This window comes from Oncorhynchus clarkii, chromosome 10, assembly GCF_045791955.1.
Source record: "Oncorhynchus clarkii lewisi isolate Uvic-CL-2024 chromosome 10, UVic_Ocla_1.0, whole genome shotgun sequence".
NCBI lineage: Eukaryota > Metazoa > Chordata > Actinopteri > Salmoniformes > Salmonidae > Oncorhynchus > Oncorhynchus clarkii.
Genome location: NC_092156.1, coordinates 44,080,804 through 44,099,148, shown reverse-complemented (window position 1 = coordinate 44,099,148; position 18,345 = coordinate 44,080,804). Strand labels below are relative to the sequence as shown.

Genomic DNA, 18,345 nt, shown 5'->3' with positions numbered 1-18,345 from the left:
CAAGGGACAGGACAGGCGCATGTCCAAAGGGATGGGAGGGATTTACTGGGTAAAGATTTTGACCAGAGCCATGTCTGCACTCTGTATCCAAATAGTTAAATTGTGACCGACGGGCTTGATTCGGTCTTATGTAGTAAAATTGTGTTTTTTTACATTGGATAAAGTAGAGACTCAGAGCTAGATAATGGTATATCATACACTACAGTTGAGGAACAATGGGAAAGTACAGTACAAGTCTAAGCTTGGACACACCTACACACCAGGGTTTTTCTTAATTTTTTACAATTTTCTACATTGTAGAATAATAGTGAAGATATCAGAACAATGAAATAACACATGGAATAATGTAGTAACCAAAAAAGTGTTAAACAAATCAAAATATATTTTATATTTGAGATTCTTCAAAGTAGCCACCCTTTGCCTTGATACTACATGATTCCACGTGTGTTATTTCATATTTTTGATGTCGTCACTATTATTCTACAATGTAAAAAATAGTACAAAATAAAGAGAACACCTTGAATGAGTAGGTGTGTCCGAACTTTTGACTGGTACTGTAATTCTGCCTTGAAAGTTTATAAAATTGTAACCCCACTTTTTAATGTTTTGGTACATGTACTGGAGAGCTTTTCTTTGTCTACACCCATTCCGCATTGTTCACACCCTCTTAAGCCTTAGCACCACCCATCTCTTTAAGGATTCACATGCATGACATCAGCAGTCTGGTGGTTCAAAATAGCATAACTGGTGAATTTTAAATCCAATAAATCCATCCGTTTAAGTATATGTCAATCTAGCAAACCAGGCAACTAAAAGCAACGTTCTTACCAATGCGGTTTGTTTCTAGCTTGTTATCTAGATAGCTAATGTTAAGTTAGCTGGCAAGCCAGTTCAAATAATGACCGCATCATATAGCTGACTATGTCTTAACTTTAGCTCATTTTTATTCATTATTACAGGGAAATACACTCACAACAAGATCATATTTTACAGGGTAATGGCAAGCTAATTACAGAAAATAGTTTACAGTTGTGAGTGTGACAAAATAAAAGCATGGCATTCTACCAGAGAATTTTTGAACTTGGACACTGTCTTGTTGGCCTAACGTTATATCCTAATTTGACTTTGGTGCAGGTCATGTTGTTCTTCGCATTACCATCTCTGATAAACACACACCATATCAAATACAATTCAAGTTTATTTGTCACATGCACAAGATACAGAATGTGTAAACAGTACAGTGGAATGGTACCTTGCATAGTGGAGTCTTTTGTTTAGACATGTAGCTAGCTAGCTAAACAATTAACCATAATCCCAACTCATAACGATTCTACCCTGCATGAATCTGCAGGTAGCTAACCAACTAGACCAACTAACATCAGGCTGTAACTAGCAATGCAAATGGCTCTGAGATACGAATAATATTACATATACGTAACATTAGCTAGCGAGCCAGACAGCTAACGTTAGTTAGCTAGCTAACAGTACTCATTAACTTGCAATGAAAATGACTTTCTGACTAAATTTGAAATGTATAATACCTGAAAATGTAGCTAGATACTCGTATACATAGATGGATGCTTCTCCCTCTCTGTTACGGATGCCATGGTTGCCCTTAGTTTGAAGATGTAATCTGGAGACAAGTGTTTTATACAACAGCCTTCCGTGTGTTCTCTTTTCGACTCCCTCCACATATTTGCAATCAAACGCCAGAATTTTCTCATCTCCTTAGCTATCATACTCTGCTTCCACCGGGCATTCCACTGATTTCAAAACTATGTCCTCCAGAAAGAGGACAGCAAAAGTTTTGCCGTAATTCGTCATATAATGGGTTAGAAAGGATTGCCTCCACATACTGAGCAACCCTTTGTTATAGACAAAAGCGTACTACATGGTAGACCAATCCAAACTCATCTCTCGGCATGTCCAGCCCATCCATTATCTCAGTAAATCATGGCTAGCGGGAAGGTTCCAGCCTTTTTCTGTGGCTAAACCAACTAGGCTTATAATTTAACAATTTTATTCATATTTACAGATGGCATACAAGTTTGTTATTAAGGCACATGAAAGTTCACATGTTCCAGAAGGCATTTCTGCCAATAAACACATTTTGATTCAAAATAAATGTTTACGTTCAAATGCCTCTCTTGTGAAGTAGTGATGTGTGACATATGCCTAGTTTTAAGAAACGAGTCACAATTGAACTTGAGTGTTAATTCTCTAATGGAGTTGTAATCTCTGAATTCCCTAAACTTCTAAATTATCCCTCTCTGCCAGATGATGATGAATGTGACGCAGAGCCATGTGGCCACAGCAGAGGAATCTGCATCAACACAGAAGGCTCCTACCGCTGCCGCTGTCTCCATGGCTACAAGCTCCTGGTGTACCATGGGAAGCTACGGTGTATAGGTGAGTGATGTGGTGTGGGTTCAATTGTTCAAATGCTATCTTTTAGACATCACGTTGTCACTTGGGATTTTTCATGAGTGTGTTTTGATCTTATCTTTAGATGTGAATGAGTGCTCCAAGTTGGACATCTGTGGGCAGGGGGGTCAGTGTGTTAACCTGCCAGGGTCCTACAAGTGTGAGTGTCACAAAGGCTTCAGGAGCAAGTCACAACGCCAGCCAGCCTGTGAAGGTAAGAGCGGCATCTGCTGCCCTCATATTTCTTTGTGTGTGCAATGTATATGTATGTGTGTCCGCATTGGTTTGTTAACGTTTATGGGTGTCTGTGTTTGTCTCATCTCTTCTAATGTCTCAGATATAAATGAGTGTCTGGACCCCAACAGTTGTCCCAATGACCAGTGTGAGAACACACCAGGCTCCTATGAGTGTGTTCCCTGCTTACCTGGTCACCAGGCCCAGGGTGGGGTCTGCTACGGTGAGACCCAATAACTTCATGTATGCATACTAAAGAGAACGCACACCAATCAACTCTTTTCATTACCTATAACTGTCTATCTTGCTGTTGTTATACCTTTTCTAACTTGAGCCATTATGTTTGCTGATGTGTTGCCCTCTAGTGGCCAATCCACCATATTTGGCTTTACTAAAGAGGATAGTCTAATGGCAACAGGGAAAGCAAGTCAAATCAGCAATTCGAATATTGAATCTGTACATTCAATATGTTGATCTTCCCCAGTTAGTTTTGTCTGAACCATGACATTGAAGGTATTCACTATTCAGAGCTGTGTGTGATGTAGAGAATGGATTTGATCAGTCATAGTCAATAAATCAGCCATAGGGAGCCTGTCCCAGACACACAGGGCCAGCAGGCAGGATGCCAACAGGCACTGGGCCAGTCCAGAGCTGGTATTCCTCTGTATGACTGATTGTTTCCACCCCTACCCCTTCCACCCCTGCAACCCCTCCACCTCTCCACTAGATGTCAATGAGTGCCAGAAGCGCGGGGTGTGTCCCAACGGGCGCTGTGAGAACCTCCCAGGAACCTACCGCTGCCTCTGTGACGAGGGCTTCCTCCCAGCTGCAGGCAGCAAAGGCTGCAGAGGTCAGTGCACTGATTCATGTTAAATATAATATCTCTTAATGCTGCACAGGCACTATTTTATACCTGCAGTGCTGTTGTGGTTACCATTATTTCTGCACAATATTGAAAAAAGAGAACTAGGTAGCATAGCGGTTGGAGAGGCGAGCCAGCAACCAGACGGTTGCCAGTTCGATATCCGGGAATGACGGGAAAGATCTGTCGGGAAGTGAGCTAGCAACCGGAGGGTTGCTGGTATCAAATCCTAGATGCAATTTCCTGCCATGGTGCCATTGAACAAGGCACTTAACTCCAACAGCTCCTCGGGCTCCCCTGCACCTATCTCAAACCTGTATATGTACTGTATGTGAATGCATGTGTGTCTTTCGGGTGGGTTGGGTGAAAAGCGGAAGTCGAATTTCAGACCTTGTGTGCAATTGACCAGTAACGTGATCTTATTATCTGAATGGGGATACGGGTTCTATTGACAGGCTGCATGCGTCTCCTCCTCTCTCCCCTCCAGACATTGACGAGTGTGAGGATGACAGACTGTGTGCCAACGGGCGCTGTGTCAACACAGAAGGCTCCTTCCAGTGCCAGTGCTACCCAGGATACCAGCGTACTCAGGAGGGCAGCCATTGTGAAGGCAGGAGCTACTTGTTATTACTTGTTATTACTCACTACAGCTTCATGGAAATGTTATCAACATTATTACACTACCAGTGAAGTATAAGTAATATGCTCACTGCATAGGCAGCGCGTGAGTCTGCAGAAGCTATTTGTTTACCATGAACCTTTTCCTTTCTGATAATGCATTGCATGCGTCTATCATCACATTTGCAGACGAAAGCAAGATATTCCTAGTGTGATAAGTACATAGATTGGGTCAGTCATAGTCATAAGTAAGGTTAGGTTATTAATATAACTCAATCGTATAACCCTGCCAAATTGCGGGCTTCCTGACTATAGGCTATGCCCTTGTGATTTCAAACATTTTAAAGAAACAAATCCTCTTTGGCTAAATCATACTCTCTGGTGTAGTATTTTGAATGCTTTTATTTATTTCTGTATGGACAGGAGTAATGATATATTTTTGGCTAATTTAATTACATTTACTTTAAGGGGAGCTTTGCCGATTGGGTATGCCGCCTATGGTCCACTGTATAGAGCTGGTGATCAAACACATGGCCGCTGTTTGATTGTCGTCTTTTCCTCCCTCAGATATAAATGAATGTGAGCGTCCCTCTAACTGCCAGAGGGGGCGCTGTATCAACAGCATGGGATCCTACCGCTGTGAATGTCAGAAGGGTTACATGCTGGTCGGAGGTCGGAGGTGCCAAGGTCAGTCCGTCTCCACCCTCTCCATTAGTTTCAGGGAGATAAAGTACCAGTCAAAAGTTTGGACACACCTACTCATTCAAGGGTTTTCTTCTTGTTTTAAACTATTTTCTACATTGTAGAATAATAGTGAAGATGTCAAAACTGTGAAATAACACATATGGAATCATGTAGTAACCAAAAAAGTGTTAATCAAATCAAAATAGATTTTAGATTTTAGATTCTTCAAAGTAGCCACCTTTTGCCTTGATGACAGCTTTGCACACTCTTGGTATTCTCTCAACCAGTTTCACCTGGTGCTTTTCCAAACAGTCTTGAAGGAGTTCCTACATATGCTGAGCACTTGTTGGCTGCTTTTCCTTCACTCTGCGGTCTAGCTCATCCCAAAACATCTCAATTGGATTGAGGTCGGGTGATTGTGGAGGCCAGGTCATCTGATGCAACACTCCATCACTCTCCTTCTTGGTAAAATAGCCCTTACACAGTCTGGAGGTGTGTTGGGTCATTGTCCTGTTGGAAAACAAATGATAGTCCCACTAAGCGCAAACCAGGTGGGATGGTGTATCACTGCAGAATTCTATGGTAGCCATGCTGGTTAAGTGTGCCTTGAATTCTAAATAAGTCACTGACAGTGTCACCAGCAAAGCACCCCCACACCATCACACCTCCTCCTCCATGCTTCACGGTGGGAACCACACATCCATTTCCCGTACACTGTGTCTCACAAAGCAGTAGGAACCAAAAGTCTCACATTTGGACTCATCAGACCAAAGGACAGATTTCCACCGGTCCAATGTAGCTCGTGTTTCTTGACCCAAGCAAGTCTCTTCTTATTATTGGTGTCCTTTAGTAGTGTTTTATTTGTAGCAATTCAACCATGAAGATCTGATTTACGCAGTCTCCTCTGAACAGTTGATGTTGAGATGTCTGTTATTGAACTTTGTGAAGCATTTATTTGGGCTGCAATATGAGGTGCAGTTAATTAACTTACCCTCTGCAGCAGAGGTAAATCTGGGTCTTTTGAGCCAGTTTCATCATAGCGCTTGATGGTTTTTGCACTTGAAGAAACTTTAAAAGTTCCTGAAATTTTCCACATTGACTGACCTTCATGTCTTAAATTAATGATAGACTGTCATTTCTCATTGCTTATTTGAGCTGTTCTTGCCATAGTAGAGACTTTGTATTTTACCAAATAGGGCTATATTCTCTATACCACCCCTACCTTGTCACAACACAACTGATTGGCTCAAACACATTAAGAAGGAAAGAAATTCCACAAATTCACTTTTAACAAGGCACACCTGTTAATTGAAATGCGTTCCAGGTGAATACCTCATGAAGCTGGTTGAGAGAATACCAAGAGTGTGCAAAGCTGTCATCAAGGAAAAGGGTGGCTACATTGAAATATATCAAATCTAAAATATATTTTGATTTGTTTAACGCTTGTTTGGTTACTAATTGATTCCATATGTGTTATTTCATAGTTTTGATGCCTTCACTATTATTCTACAATGTAGAGAGTAACAAAAATAAAACCCTTAAATGAGTAGGTGTCCAAACCTTTGACTGGTACTGTAAATCATTAGTGTTAACCATTCCGGCAGTTGAGCTTTGTAACCAGTGGAAACTGTCATAAGTCAAGCTTAATGGAACTCATGAGGATTGTAGCAGATGTTTGTAACACATTCTCCCTCTCTCTCTCTCCTACCCAGACATAGATGAGTGTGCGACAGACAGGGGTCTGTGTCAGCCGCATGGTGTGTGTGAGAACAGACAGGGCTCCTATGTGTGTGTGTGCAAAGACGGCTTCATCCTGTCTGAGGACAAGCACAGCTGTGAGGGTAAGATTACTGATATCTTCGCACCCCTCTCTCTGTATAGCTATATTCTACACACACACACACACACACACACACACACACACACACACACACACACACACACACACACACACACACACACACACACACACACACAGTCAAACACTCCAATCTATTTCCTCTCTGCCCCCTTCCCCTCCAGAGATTGAGGTGGCTGTGGAAGATAAGAAGGAGTGTTACCTGAACCTGGATGACACAGTGTTCTGTGACAGTGTCCTGGCCACCAACGTCACCAAGCAGGAGTGTTGCTGCTCCATCGGCGTGGGCTGGGGGGACCACTGTGAGATCTACCCCTGCCCCGTCTACCACTCATGTACGTACCTCAGGCCCAACACAGGGGTTAAAGGAGCTGAGATGACATAGTCTAATACAGACAGAATCATGTCTGTTCTACAAAATATATTCCCAAATAAATATATTCGGAAATGTTTTATTTTCTCTGTTAGCTGTGTGCACTGAACTGACATACATGATTGTTGATGACTCTCCGATGTTCCGATGAAGAGAATGACAGTCTATAATGAGCACCACAGCAGCGCTCAATTCAGACAGCGGTGTGAGGCTTACTGTAGCAGCTGGAAAAGTAATTCATGAAAGGGGAGGTTAACTTGGCCCCAGACAATCGATCTGAGATCGAGTGAAGTTTCAGTCCTCTGATTTTCCTTAGGCTTTAACCCCTGGCCCAACAACATTCACACTAGTTTAACAAACCATCGAGTGGGCTGAGCTGTTCAATGTCATTCATTGATCACCTAAAGCAGGCAAATTAAGTGAATAGGTCAAGTGTGATAGGTACATTGCTTAATTGACTTCCTGTTTTTCCCTCAACCAGCTGAGTTCCACTCCCTGTGTCCAGTGGGCCGAGGTTTCTACCATGAGGAGGGAGTGACTGAGTACGGCCTGTCTGTCCATAGAGGTGAGTAGCTACACAACCTCAACCCAACACTGTAGGTTTGCTGTTTTCTGATTTACAGCATTCCTTTATATGACAGTATTTGTTCTCCGGGGGAGTTTGTTTGTGTTGAGATCTGTGTTCCTGTCCCTCTGTGTACAGATATCGATGAGTGTGTGCTGTTCTCCAATGAGATCTGTAAGGAGGGCCGCTGTATGAACACACAGCCTGGCTATGAATGTTACTGCCAACAGGGCTTCTACTACGACAGCAACCTACTGGAGTGCATCGGTAACCACAGAGACCCACCCCTCGCAGGCCTGCACCAAAACACACCTCTGTATTATTACATATTAATACACATCAGATATCCCATTTAGTCACAGATCCTCTATGGTAATGTGTCTCCTCCTCAGATGTGAATGAGTGCCACGACGAGTCTCTGTGTACCAACGGTCAGTGTAAGAACACCAGAGGCTCCTACTACTGCACCTGTAAGTCCCCCAGGATCTATGAAGCCTCCAATAAGAAGTGTGTCATCCCCACTGTGGCAGGTGAGATCTGGCTAGAGCCCTCTACTGTACATACTGTACCCGCATCCACACACACAGGGAGGTGCAGGACAGGCCATAGAAGAGGACTGGTGTTAAGTCAGCAGTGTGTTTGTGTTGTTGCAGGTGTGGATGAGTGCCAGGACTCATTGAACTGTAAGAATGGCCACTGTGTGGACACCCCTGGGTCCTACTACTGCATCTGCTCTCCTCCCTGGATCCTGGCCACGGACCGCAACAGCTGTGTGACCCCAGAGGAGCAGGCTGGTGAGTGGAGGAGAGGGTACTGCTGTCCTTAGCAGGGCAGGAGGTGGGCTCAGGAAGCTCAGGATGGATGATTGGGAGATGGGGGTGGTGTGAGAGAGGCTGGGCAGCCTAGTTCACAGTGGGTTGGTTCTCAGTGGTGTGTCTGAAGGTTGAATGAGAATGTTTTTTAATGATAGTTCCAGTCTAACACTACTAATCAGCCAGACCTGCCCCTTCAGCCTCACCCGCTCTGACATTTACATAACCTCATGTCTGTCACATACATCATAGAAACTCAAACACAACCCTGGTCCTATAGCCACTTCCTGGCCCTTGTTCACTGGAAAGATCAGTGTTCACTGTTGTACCTATAGACACCCAAACACTCTGCATGCTCTCAGGAAGCAGTGTAACGTAGCGATCTGCCTGCAGGCCTGTTCAACGTCACTTTAAGCTGTGAGCTGGCCCCAGGCTGGTGTCCGTCCGTAGGTTGTGTAACCGTGTCTGTGGTGTCTGTGGTGCCCTTGCAGATATCAATGAGTGCCAGGACCCCTCGTACTGTAAGAATGGGAGGTGTGTGAACACGCCCGGCTCCTTTCACTGTATATGTACCCAGCCCCTCACCTTCAGCGCAGCGCTCAAACAGTGTGTCTATGACGGTGGGTATAACCAATCGGCGCTCAGCTCACCTGAGCCTGACCAATCAGTGCTTAGCTCACCTGAGTTTTGGCTTACCTGTACACCTGCCACTCCTGCTACTCTTTTTTTTAACTCCTCCCCCTTTGAGCCCCCTCTCCCCAATAATGACCCTATGCACAGGCTCACCACTCCCCCTCTTGCTTGTTTCTATAGGAACACACTCTCAGTTTAGTGAGGGAGATCACGAGACTTGAGCTAGCCAATGTGATCTCAGTTCTGTAGATGCAGTGTGATCTCTGTGGTACATTTCTCCGTTTACGTGGTTGTCCCACTAAGCTTGCATAGTCACAGGAAAACACTTCATTACTTCATCCTTCATTGTTGTACACTTGCTTGTGTGTCTGAGAAGCAGTGAGGGAGTAGACATAAAAGGGAGGCAAATGAGATGGCTTGTGGCATTTTCTGCACCTTCCTTTCTCCAGAGCAATGTTTCTCCTTTTTTAACCAAACCGTTTACTATTGTGATTACATGTGATGTTGTAACATGTTGGAGACGTTGTTGTGACATTACTGTTGTGATTGTGTTACTTTCTTTCAATCATTTTGTTGTAACCTCCCACAAGTTTGAGTTGACAATACAGCGTTCACTTCATTGTATCTAGCTGATCTTTATGGCTCCGTCCTCGTGTGTGACGTGTGACCTTAAATGAATGTGTCGAGCAGAGGTCTGGTATAGCTCTGAGCCCTACCACCTCAAGCTAGGCCTTATCACTTATTCATATCTACCTGCTGGCTGTTAACATACTGAACAATTACCTGCTTAATCGTAGAAGTCATGCGAAGCTTCAGGATCTGGCCTGCTTGTATAATGCAGGAGAAAAGATTGGCTTCTTTATTTGATTAAATAGTACTTAAAATTCCGCTCTTTCTTTGTTTTTTCTCTCTCTTTCTCTCGCTCTCGCTCTCTCACTCTCTCTCCCTCCCTCAGACCGCACAGCGGCCCATAAGGACGTGTGTTTCCTGCAGGTGGATGAGGACCTGATCTGCAGCCAACCCAGGAACGGTTTGGTTGTCACCTACTCTGAGTGCTGCTGTCACTATGGCCGTGGCTGGGGCCCTGAGTGTAGGACCTGTCCCCAGAGAAACTCCGGTGGGCACCAGCACCATTTCTTTCACTGGTTTTTGGTCTGCTGGTCACTCCATTTTCGGCTTTGCCCATATCAGCATAAATAGTCTAATACTAATAAATTAAAGGGCCAATGCATCTGTTTTAATATCAATATCAAATCACTTCTGGGTAACAATTAAGTATATTACTGTAACAAATTTCCACAAAAAAAGCTTTTTAGCAAAGGGCTGTCCGGTAATGTTCTGAGTGGGGATAGGCAAATTGAAAACTAGTTGTTATTGACAGAGATGTTTGGAACTCTCTTTGTTATTGGTCTATTAACCAATTTACCGCATGTTGATGTTACCATGGAAAGCCAAAATTCCCGCCCATGCAAACCTGTTGATTAGAAGGTCCTGTGTAGATTGTACTTTCAACCAGTATCTATCAGGAAATAACATACATCATTTTCATATGTTTACTGTGTTAGTTTCATCAGCTGTTGTACAATATGATATAAAACACAGAAAAACAGAATTTTGACTGCACTGGGCCTTTAAGAAAACGTAATTCTTCCTCTCATTCAGGGATCTTTAACCGGCTGTGTGAGATGCACTTGGAGACAGAGTCTGATGGTGAGGGAGATTTCCTGGCAGCTTTCGCCAACTACAGCCCAGGTATTGGTAAGGCCTGTAATATATTTGATTACACTCTGAATTTCTTTCTAAATGTACCTCAGAGCTGTTACACCACTTGAATAATATTTTCTCTGTATCTTTCATTCGCTCTCTCTCTTTCTGTTTTGACTCAGAAGGGGACAGCTCAGAAGAGGACTCAGATGAGTGTAGTTGTGCCAATGGTCGCTGTGTGCGTTCCTACCTGGGCACTATGTGTGAGTGTAACACAGGTTTTAGACTGGACCACTCCCGCACCCGCTGCACAGGTATGTTGACAATCCACCTGTTCTGTCTGTCGGCTTCCCTTTAACTTTGTGTTGGATTAGAGTGAAGGCGAATGCTTGGATTTTAGCTTCAATTCAGTCGTCTCAATCTTTAGGTGGATGCCAATTTGGATGCTCATCAATTCCGCCAAACAGAAGTGTCTCTGTATAATTTGTAGCTGTTGTCCTTTGTACAATTATTTTGACAGACATGCCTGCAATTCTATTTAGCATTGAAAAGAACATCTGTTTGTTGATTTAATATGCAATGTTCCCTCTAAGCTGGATGCGTTTGTGCGCGGGCTCCAGCTCCCAGGACTGCAGCGCAGAAGAAATATCAGTCCGAGCAGAGAAGCATGACACTGAACTTCACTCAACTTTCCAGTTTTCCCATTTAGTTAGCACTATAAACAATTCCCTCTACTGTGGGAATTGACAATATTAGCCACATTCAATGCAACATATCCCGAAACAAAACAAACTATTCAAGACTTAGTATGCAAAACGAACTATGCAAGAGATGTTCTTGTAGGCAGAACACACCGGAGGATTCTATTGCATTGACAGGCACAACTCAGCCTGTACTCTACAGACCAATCAGAACTGCAGTATCCCTATATGCAAATAGACAATTGCCATATATGGATCTGTGCCATTCACTTTGAACTGGACTGTGTTTACAGCATGAGTGGTCACGAGTAGATACACTTGTTTTGAGATCAAAGTCGAGAGCTTCATGTGTGAGATGAGTTTTGTGGATGGACATGTGGATATTGAGTTCAAATGAAGCTACGTGTACACATTTGTTCATATTCTTTGCTAGTTAGTAAGTTTTTAGCCCTGTTATAGATAATCAGCAATGGGGGAGTGGTTGCTTCGTACAAGAGCTCAAAACGTGTGCATTTCTAGCCATCTTTGAAAAATTAGTCAGGTAAAGAGCCTTTTTTCTCTCTTAAAGGGGCAGTGTTGTATTTTGAGACTGGCTTGAATAAGCTAAGTAGCCAATGGGCAGAGGGTAGGCTAATTTGTCTGATTCTCTAATGGTATGGGAATAATAATAAACTTGATTTTGTAAAGTGGTTTCTTGCATTAAACAACACATTTTCAGTCACCTCCTTGTCTGAAGGCCTAGTGGAAAACAGTTTCATGTCAAGCCCTGCATATTTTTTTTCAAAAGTCTCATAGGAATGTAGGCCTACATTGAACACCACACATTGGCTGCTACTATAGGCTGAAAGATAGAACAGCTATTTAAAATGGCTAGTTAAAATGTTATGGGATGCATTTTCTCTGTTGTTTTTTATGGTAGGCCTCTCTGAATGGCCTACATTATGATCAAGTAGTCCCAGTAGCCTACTTGGCCACTGTTATGACTGTAACTTAAAGCAGGTACAGCCTCAGTGTTCACAGGAAACACGTGCCAAACGTTGCACACAAGTTCAAGTTGCAGCAGACCTAACATTTGCCCTGTTCCGAATTGTTTTGGAGGGAACATTGATTATCTGTAAATAGATGTGCAAGCAGATGGCAAGCTCCCTGTTTTGTTTCAAACCACCTTCCTCTTTCTCTCTCCCTCTCTGTCTTTTCAGATATTGATGAGTGTGCTGAACCAGGGGTCCGAGTTAATCCATGCAAGAATGCCCGGTGCGTCAACACCATAGGCTCGTTCAAGTGCTACTGCAAAAATGGCTTTGTCCCTGCACGAAGGCCCAACATATGTGTACCAGGCACGAAGGCCCAACATACCCGTACCAGGGCTCTATAACAACTTTGTCTCTGTCAAACATACACAAATACACGCAAGCAACCCCTCTGTCTTATAAGTACAATATTCAGTATGTTGTGGTGCCTTTTGCCTTCAAAGGGCTTTGAAATGTTTGAAATGTAGAAAATGTGTTGTTGTTGGCTCCTCCTTCACTGAACTTAGATGCAGCATAGGCTTCCAGTTTGGTTCTTAGCAATTATTTTCCTTATACCTAATTAAGATAATGCTTTGGGGGCAAGAAATTGAAAAAGGTAACATATTTTTGTAATTATTATTTTTTTAACTGTTTGTGTCCTTTGACTGTTAAACTTGTGTTCTTGTTTATTTGTTGAGTTGTTTCCTTGTTGCATTGATCCCATACATCCATGAATCTTAAGCCCTCCGGCAGGCAGTTTGATGAGGAAGTTCCTGTCAAACCCACTCCCTTCCTGTGTGTCTGAACTCCTGTATGAGTAGAAGACCCTTATTGTACAGTTTGGGATATTAGACTCTTCACTGTCCAGTTTTGTGAAGTATGTGAAGTGGAGATGACTTTGTTGCCTGTTGGATCGGTGCCTGTCAAGCTCCTGTAATCACTTGTTTTACGGGATGTTTTGGAAATAAATTGTACTTCATTGGAAACCATTTAGGTGCCTTGTAGATTGTTGACATGTGGATATTGAGTTGAAATGAAGCTAGACTATAGGTAAAAGGTCATATTCAGACCTAACTCGTGTATCCAGAGGAAGTCCTCCGGAGTACGATGGAAAATCAACCCCAAAGCAAATGGAATGGCATGCTTACTGACTTCTCTTAACAAAATGACAGAGTTTGTTTGCCAATGCATTGTAAGGAACCAAAGTGGCTTTGAGAGAAAGAAATTAAACAGCAGAGGTCAACCACTAAATGTGTGTTTGTGAGTGTATGCTTTATGGCGCGGATTCGTTCTTTCTTTGGGATTAGACATTTTTTTCCGTCCATATCCTGTTCTGTCCATGAGAAGAAAATCAACACAGGCTCATGCACTATAGAACAGGTTGCTTCATAAATGAATCACGTTACATGTACTCAGTGAGATGACGAGCCTCTGCCAAACAAATACACGGGGTTTGGGTGGTGGACCATTCTTGATACACATGGGAAACCGAGTGTGAAAAACCCAGCAGCGGTGCAGTTCTTGACACAAACCGGTGCGCCTGGCACCTACTACCGTACCCCGTTCAAAGGCACTTCAATCTGTTGTCTTGTCCATTCACCCTCTGAATGTCACAAATACACAATCCATGTCTAAAAGCTTAAACATCCTTCTTTAACCCGTCTCCTCCCCTTCATCTACACTGATTTGAAGTGAATTTAACAAGTGACATCAATAAGGGATCATAGCTTTAACCCGGATTCACCTGGTCAGTCTATGTCATGGAAAGAGCAGGTGTTACTAATGTTCAGGGTCCCTGCTCTCCCTGTCTATAGTTTGTACATATTTATTCTGTATGCCCATTATCAACATCATCCATATACATCAGGATGTTAATGTACTTACGATGGGCCTCCCGAGTGGTGCTGCGGTAAGGCATTGCATCGCAGTGCTTGAGGCGTCACTACAGAAATGGGTTCGATCCCTGGCTGTGTCACCGCCAGCCGCGACCGGGAGATCCATGAGGCGGCGTCGTCTGGGTTACTGTAGGGTTTTGCCGGTCTGGATGTCATTGTCTCATCGCGCTCTTGCAGCTCCTTGTGATGGGCCGGGCGCATGCATGCTGACTTTGGTCACCAGTTGTACTGTGTTTCCTCCAACACATTGGTGCGGCTGGCATCAGGGTTAAGCGAGCAATGTGTCAAGAAGCAGTGCGGCTTGGCAGGGTCGTGTTTTGGAGGACACGTGGCTCTCGACCTCTCGAAGGGGTAAAAAATATATTTTACCAATTAACTTATGATGTAGTATCTCATCATACTAGAGCAATTTCTACCAAACTTTCATCATTTAGAATATCAAAGCAAATCAAATTGTATTTGTCACATGCGCTGAATACAACAAGTGTACTGTAGATCTTACAGTGAAATGCTTAGTTAACCAACAATGTAGTTTTAAGAAGAAGAAAAAAATATATATACAACAAATAATTAAGGAGCAACAATAAAATAACAGTAGCTAGGCTATATACAGGGGGAACCGGTACAGAGTCAATGTGTAGGGCTACAGGTTAGTAGAGGTAATTGAGGTAATATATACATGTAGGTAGAGGTAAAATTACTATGCATGGATAATAACAGAGAGTAGCAGCTGCGTAAAAATGGGGGGTGGGGTGGGGACAATGCAAATAGTCCGGATAGCCATTTGATTAACTGTTCAAAAGACTTATGGCTTGGGGGTAGAAGCTGTTAAGAAGCCTTTTTGACCTAGACTTGGCGCTCCGGTACCACTTGCTGTGCGGTAGCAGAGAGAACAGTCTATGACTGGGGTGGCTAGGGTCTTTGACAATTTTTAGGACCTTCCTCTGACCGCCTGATATAGAGGTCCTGGGTTGCAGGAAGCTTGGCCCCGGTGATGTACTGGGCCATACGCACTACCCTCTGTAGTGCCTTGCGGTCAGAGGTGGAGCAGTTGCCATAGCAGGTGGTGATGCAACCATGCTCTCGATGGTGCAGCTGTATAACTTTTTAAGGCTCTGAGGACACATGCCAAATCTTTTCAGTCTCTTCACGACTGTCTTGGTGTGTTTGGACCAGGATAGTTTGTTGGTGATGGGACACAAAGGAACTTGAAGCTCTCAACCTGCCACAGCCCTGTCAATGAGAATGGGGTTGTGCTCGGTCCTAATTTTTCTGTAGTCCACAATCATCTCCTCTGTCTTGATCACGTTAAGGTAGAGGTTGTTATTCTGGCACCACACTGCCAGGTCTCTGACCTCCTCCTTATAGGCTGTCACATCGTTGTCAGCAAACTTAATGATGGTGCTGGAGTTGTGCTTGGCCATGCAGTCATGGGTGAACCGGGGGTACATGAGGGGACTGTGCACGCACCCCTGAGGGGCCCCTGTGTTGAAGACCAGCGTGGCAGATGTGTTGTTACCTACCCTTACCACCTGGGGGCGGCCCATCAGGAAGTCCAGGATCCAGTTGCAGAGGAAGGTGTTTAGTCCCAGGGTCCCTAGTTTAGTGATGAGCTTTGAGGGCACTATGGTGCTGATCGCTGAGCTGTAGTCAATGAATAGCATTCTCACGTAAGTTTTCCTTTTGTCAAGGTGGGAATGGGCAGTGTGGAGGGCAATCTGTGGATCTGTTGGGGTGGTATGCAAATTGGAGTGGGTCTAGGGTTTCTTGGAAAAATGGTGTTGATGTGAGCCATGACCAGCCTTGCAAAGCACTTCATGGCTACAGATTTGAGTGCTACGGGTCGGTAGTCATTTAGGCAGGTTACCTTGGTGTTCTTGGGCACATGGACTATGGTGGTCTGCTTGAAACATGTAACATGTATTACAGACTCGGTCAGGGACAGGTTGAAAATGTCAGTGAAGACACTTGCCAGTTGCTCAGCACATGCTCGGAGTACATGTCCTGGTATTCCGTCTGGCCCTGCGGCCTTGTGAATGTTGACCTGTTTAAAGGTCTTACTCACATCGGCTACGGCTATTCTCTCATGCATGCTTCAATGTTGATGCCTCGAAGCGAGCATAGGGGTTATTTAGCTCGTCTGGTAGGCTTGTATCACTGGGCACTTTGTAATCCGTAATAGTTTGCCAGCCCTGCCACATCCGACGAGCGTCAGAGCCGGTGTTGTACGATTCAATCTTAGTCCTGTATTGATGCTTTGCCTGTTTGATGGTTTGTCGGAGGGCATAGCAGGATTTCTTATAAGCGTCCGGGTTAGAGTCCCACTCCTCGAAAGCGTCAGCTCTACCCTTTAGCTCAGTGCGGATGTTGCCTGTAATCCATGGCTTCTGGTTGGAGTATGTATGTACGGTCACTGAAGACGTCATCGATGCACTTATTGATGAAGACAGTGACTGATGTTGTGTACTCTACAATGTCATCGGAAAAATCCCAGAACATATTCCAGTCTGTACTTGCAAAACAGTCCTATAGCTTAGCATCTGCGTCCTCTGACAACTTCCTTATTGAGCAAGTCACTGGTACTTCCTGCTTTACTTTTTGTTTGTAAGCAGGAATCAGGAGGATAGAGTTATGTTCAGATTTGCCAAATGTAGGGTGAGGGAGAGCTTTGCACACGCCTGTAAGTCTTTTGAACAACGTGTGTGGAGCAAATGTGGTCTAGAGTTTTTTTTCTCCCTCTGGTTGCACATTTAACATGCTGGTAGAAATGAGATAAAATGGATTTAAGTTTCCCTCATTAAAGTCCCCGGCCACTAGGAGCAACGTTGAGTGCCGTCTTAGTGCCAGCAAAATAAGTACAAAATAAGTTAAACCAAGTTGCAGAAAAAACGAACAAATAGCACAGTTGGTTAGGAGCACATATAACGGCAGCCCTCCCCTCCGGCGCCATTCCCTCCATCTGATGTAGAGAATGATATAGAGTAGAATTCAGCACACTTTGTCTTCAGATCCAAATGTATTTTACTCCAGATAAACTTAAAGGTAACACTAGACTTGGATAGTCCACCTGCAGACACTTTACATACTTACTGACTGGCCGACCCCAAGTGGTGAAGGTCGGCAACAATACCTGCTGATCCTCAACAAGGGGCCCCATAGGCAATATCCGCACTGAGCTGAAGGGTAGAGCTGCCTCTTTCAAGGAGTGGGACTCTAACCCGGACGCTTATAAGAAATCCCGCTTGGCCCTCCGACGAACCATCAAACAGGCAAAGCGTCAATACAGGACTAAGATTGGATCGTACGATTGAATCGCACCAATAAGATTTGATTTGAGACTATTAGAAACATTCCAACTAACTATCTACTAACCCTAACCCAAGCCCTAACCTTAGCCTTTATCATAACCCACTTAACACTAACCCTAACCTTAACCCTTACACTCTAAACCTAACCATAACCTTAGCAAGCAGTTGCTTACCAACAGACCATCTGTAAAGAATTTACAGATGTACTATCCGGACTATCCAAATAAAGTTTGACCAAATTAAACAATGTGTCAGTCTATTTACAATCATTACATGATACAATAATAAAAGCAAGGTTCTCTTGGTTATTCGTAGTGGCACCATGCCCAAAATCTACTCTTAGAAAATAAATTGCTATTTTATTTTACCTTTATTTAAACAGGGATTCCCCAATGAGACCAGTGTTTCTTTCGCAAGGGAGCGCTGCATATACAATTCAAAGTACAAAAACAAACAAAAACACAGCACAACAAACAATCAAGAAAAACAGCCACATTCCTCAGCAAATAGTTCCCCAATCAATATGTTTAATTCCCCAAGCGACATCATCTGCACATCTATCACTCCAGTGTCAATTGCTAAATTGTAATTACTTCGCCACTATGGCCTATTTATTGCCTTACCTCCTTACTTCATTTGCACACACTGTATACAGATTTTATAT

At 43.6% G+C, this 18,345-nt stretch overlaps 1 protein-coding gene across 1 annotated transcript in view; it reads left to right on the top strand.

Annotated features, from left to right (window-relative positions):
• LOC139418552 (latent-transforming growth factor beta-binding protein 3-like) overlaps nucleotides 1-13,729 on the top strand; it is a 36,429-nt gene extending 22,700 nt beyond the window's left edge. The window contains exons 13-29 of the mRNA XM_071168111.1: nucleotides 2,278-2,409; nucleotides 2,510-2,638; nucleotides 2,762-2,881; nucleotides 3,386-3,508; nucleotides 4,008-4,130; nucleotides 4,706-4,825; nucleotides 6,535-6,663; nucleotides 6,845-7,015; nucleotides 7,535-7,618; nucleotides 7,757-7,885; nucleotides 8,011-8,148; nucleotides 8,272-8,412; nucleotides 8,922-9,050; nucleotides 10,019-10,180; nucleotides 10,726-10,821; nucleotides 10,950-11,081; nucleotides 12,668-13,729. Coding sequence (XP_071024212.1) covers nucleotides 2,278-2,409; nucleotides 2,510-2,638; nucleotides 2,762-2,881; nucleotides 3,386-3,508; nucleotides 4,008-4,130; nucleotides 4,706-4,825; nucleotides 6,535-6,663; nucleotides 6,845-7,015; nucleotides 7,535-7,618; nucleotides 7,757-7,885; nucleotides 8,011-8,148; nucleotides 8,272-8,412; nucleotides 8,922-9,050; nucleotides 10,019-10,180; nucleotides 10,726-10,821; nucleotides 10,950-11,081; nucleotides 12,668-12,843 — 2,234 coding nt within the window. The 3' untranslated portion in view covers nucleotides 12,844-13,729. The remainder of the gene's footprint in view (nucleotides 1-2,277; nucleotides 2,410-2,509; nucleotides 2,639-2,761; nucleotides 2,882-3,385; nucleotides 3,509-4,007; nucleotides 4,131-4,705; nucleotides 4,826-6,534; nucleotides 6,664-6,844; nucleotides 7,016-7,534; nucleotides 7,619-7,756; nucleotides 7,886-8,010; nucleotides 8,149-8,271; nucleotides 8,413-8,921; nucleotides 9,051-10,018; nucleotides 10,181-10,725; nucleotides 10,822-10,949; nucleotides 11,082-12,667) is intronic.
• The last annotated feature ends 4,616 nt before the right edge of the window (nucleotides 13,730-18,345 follow it).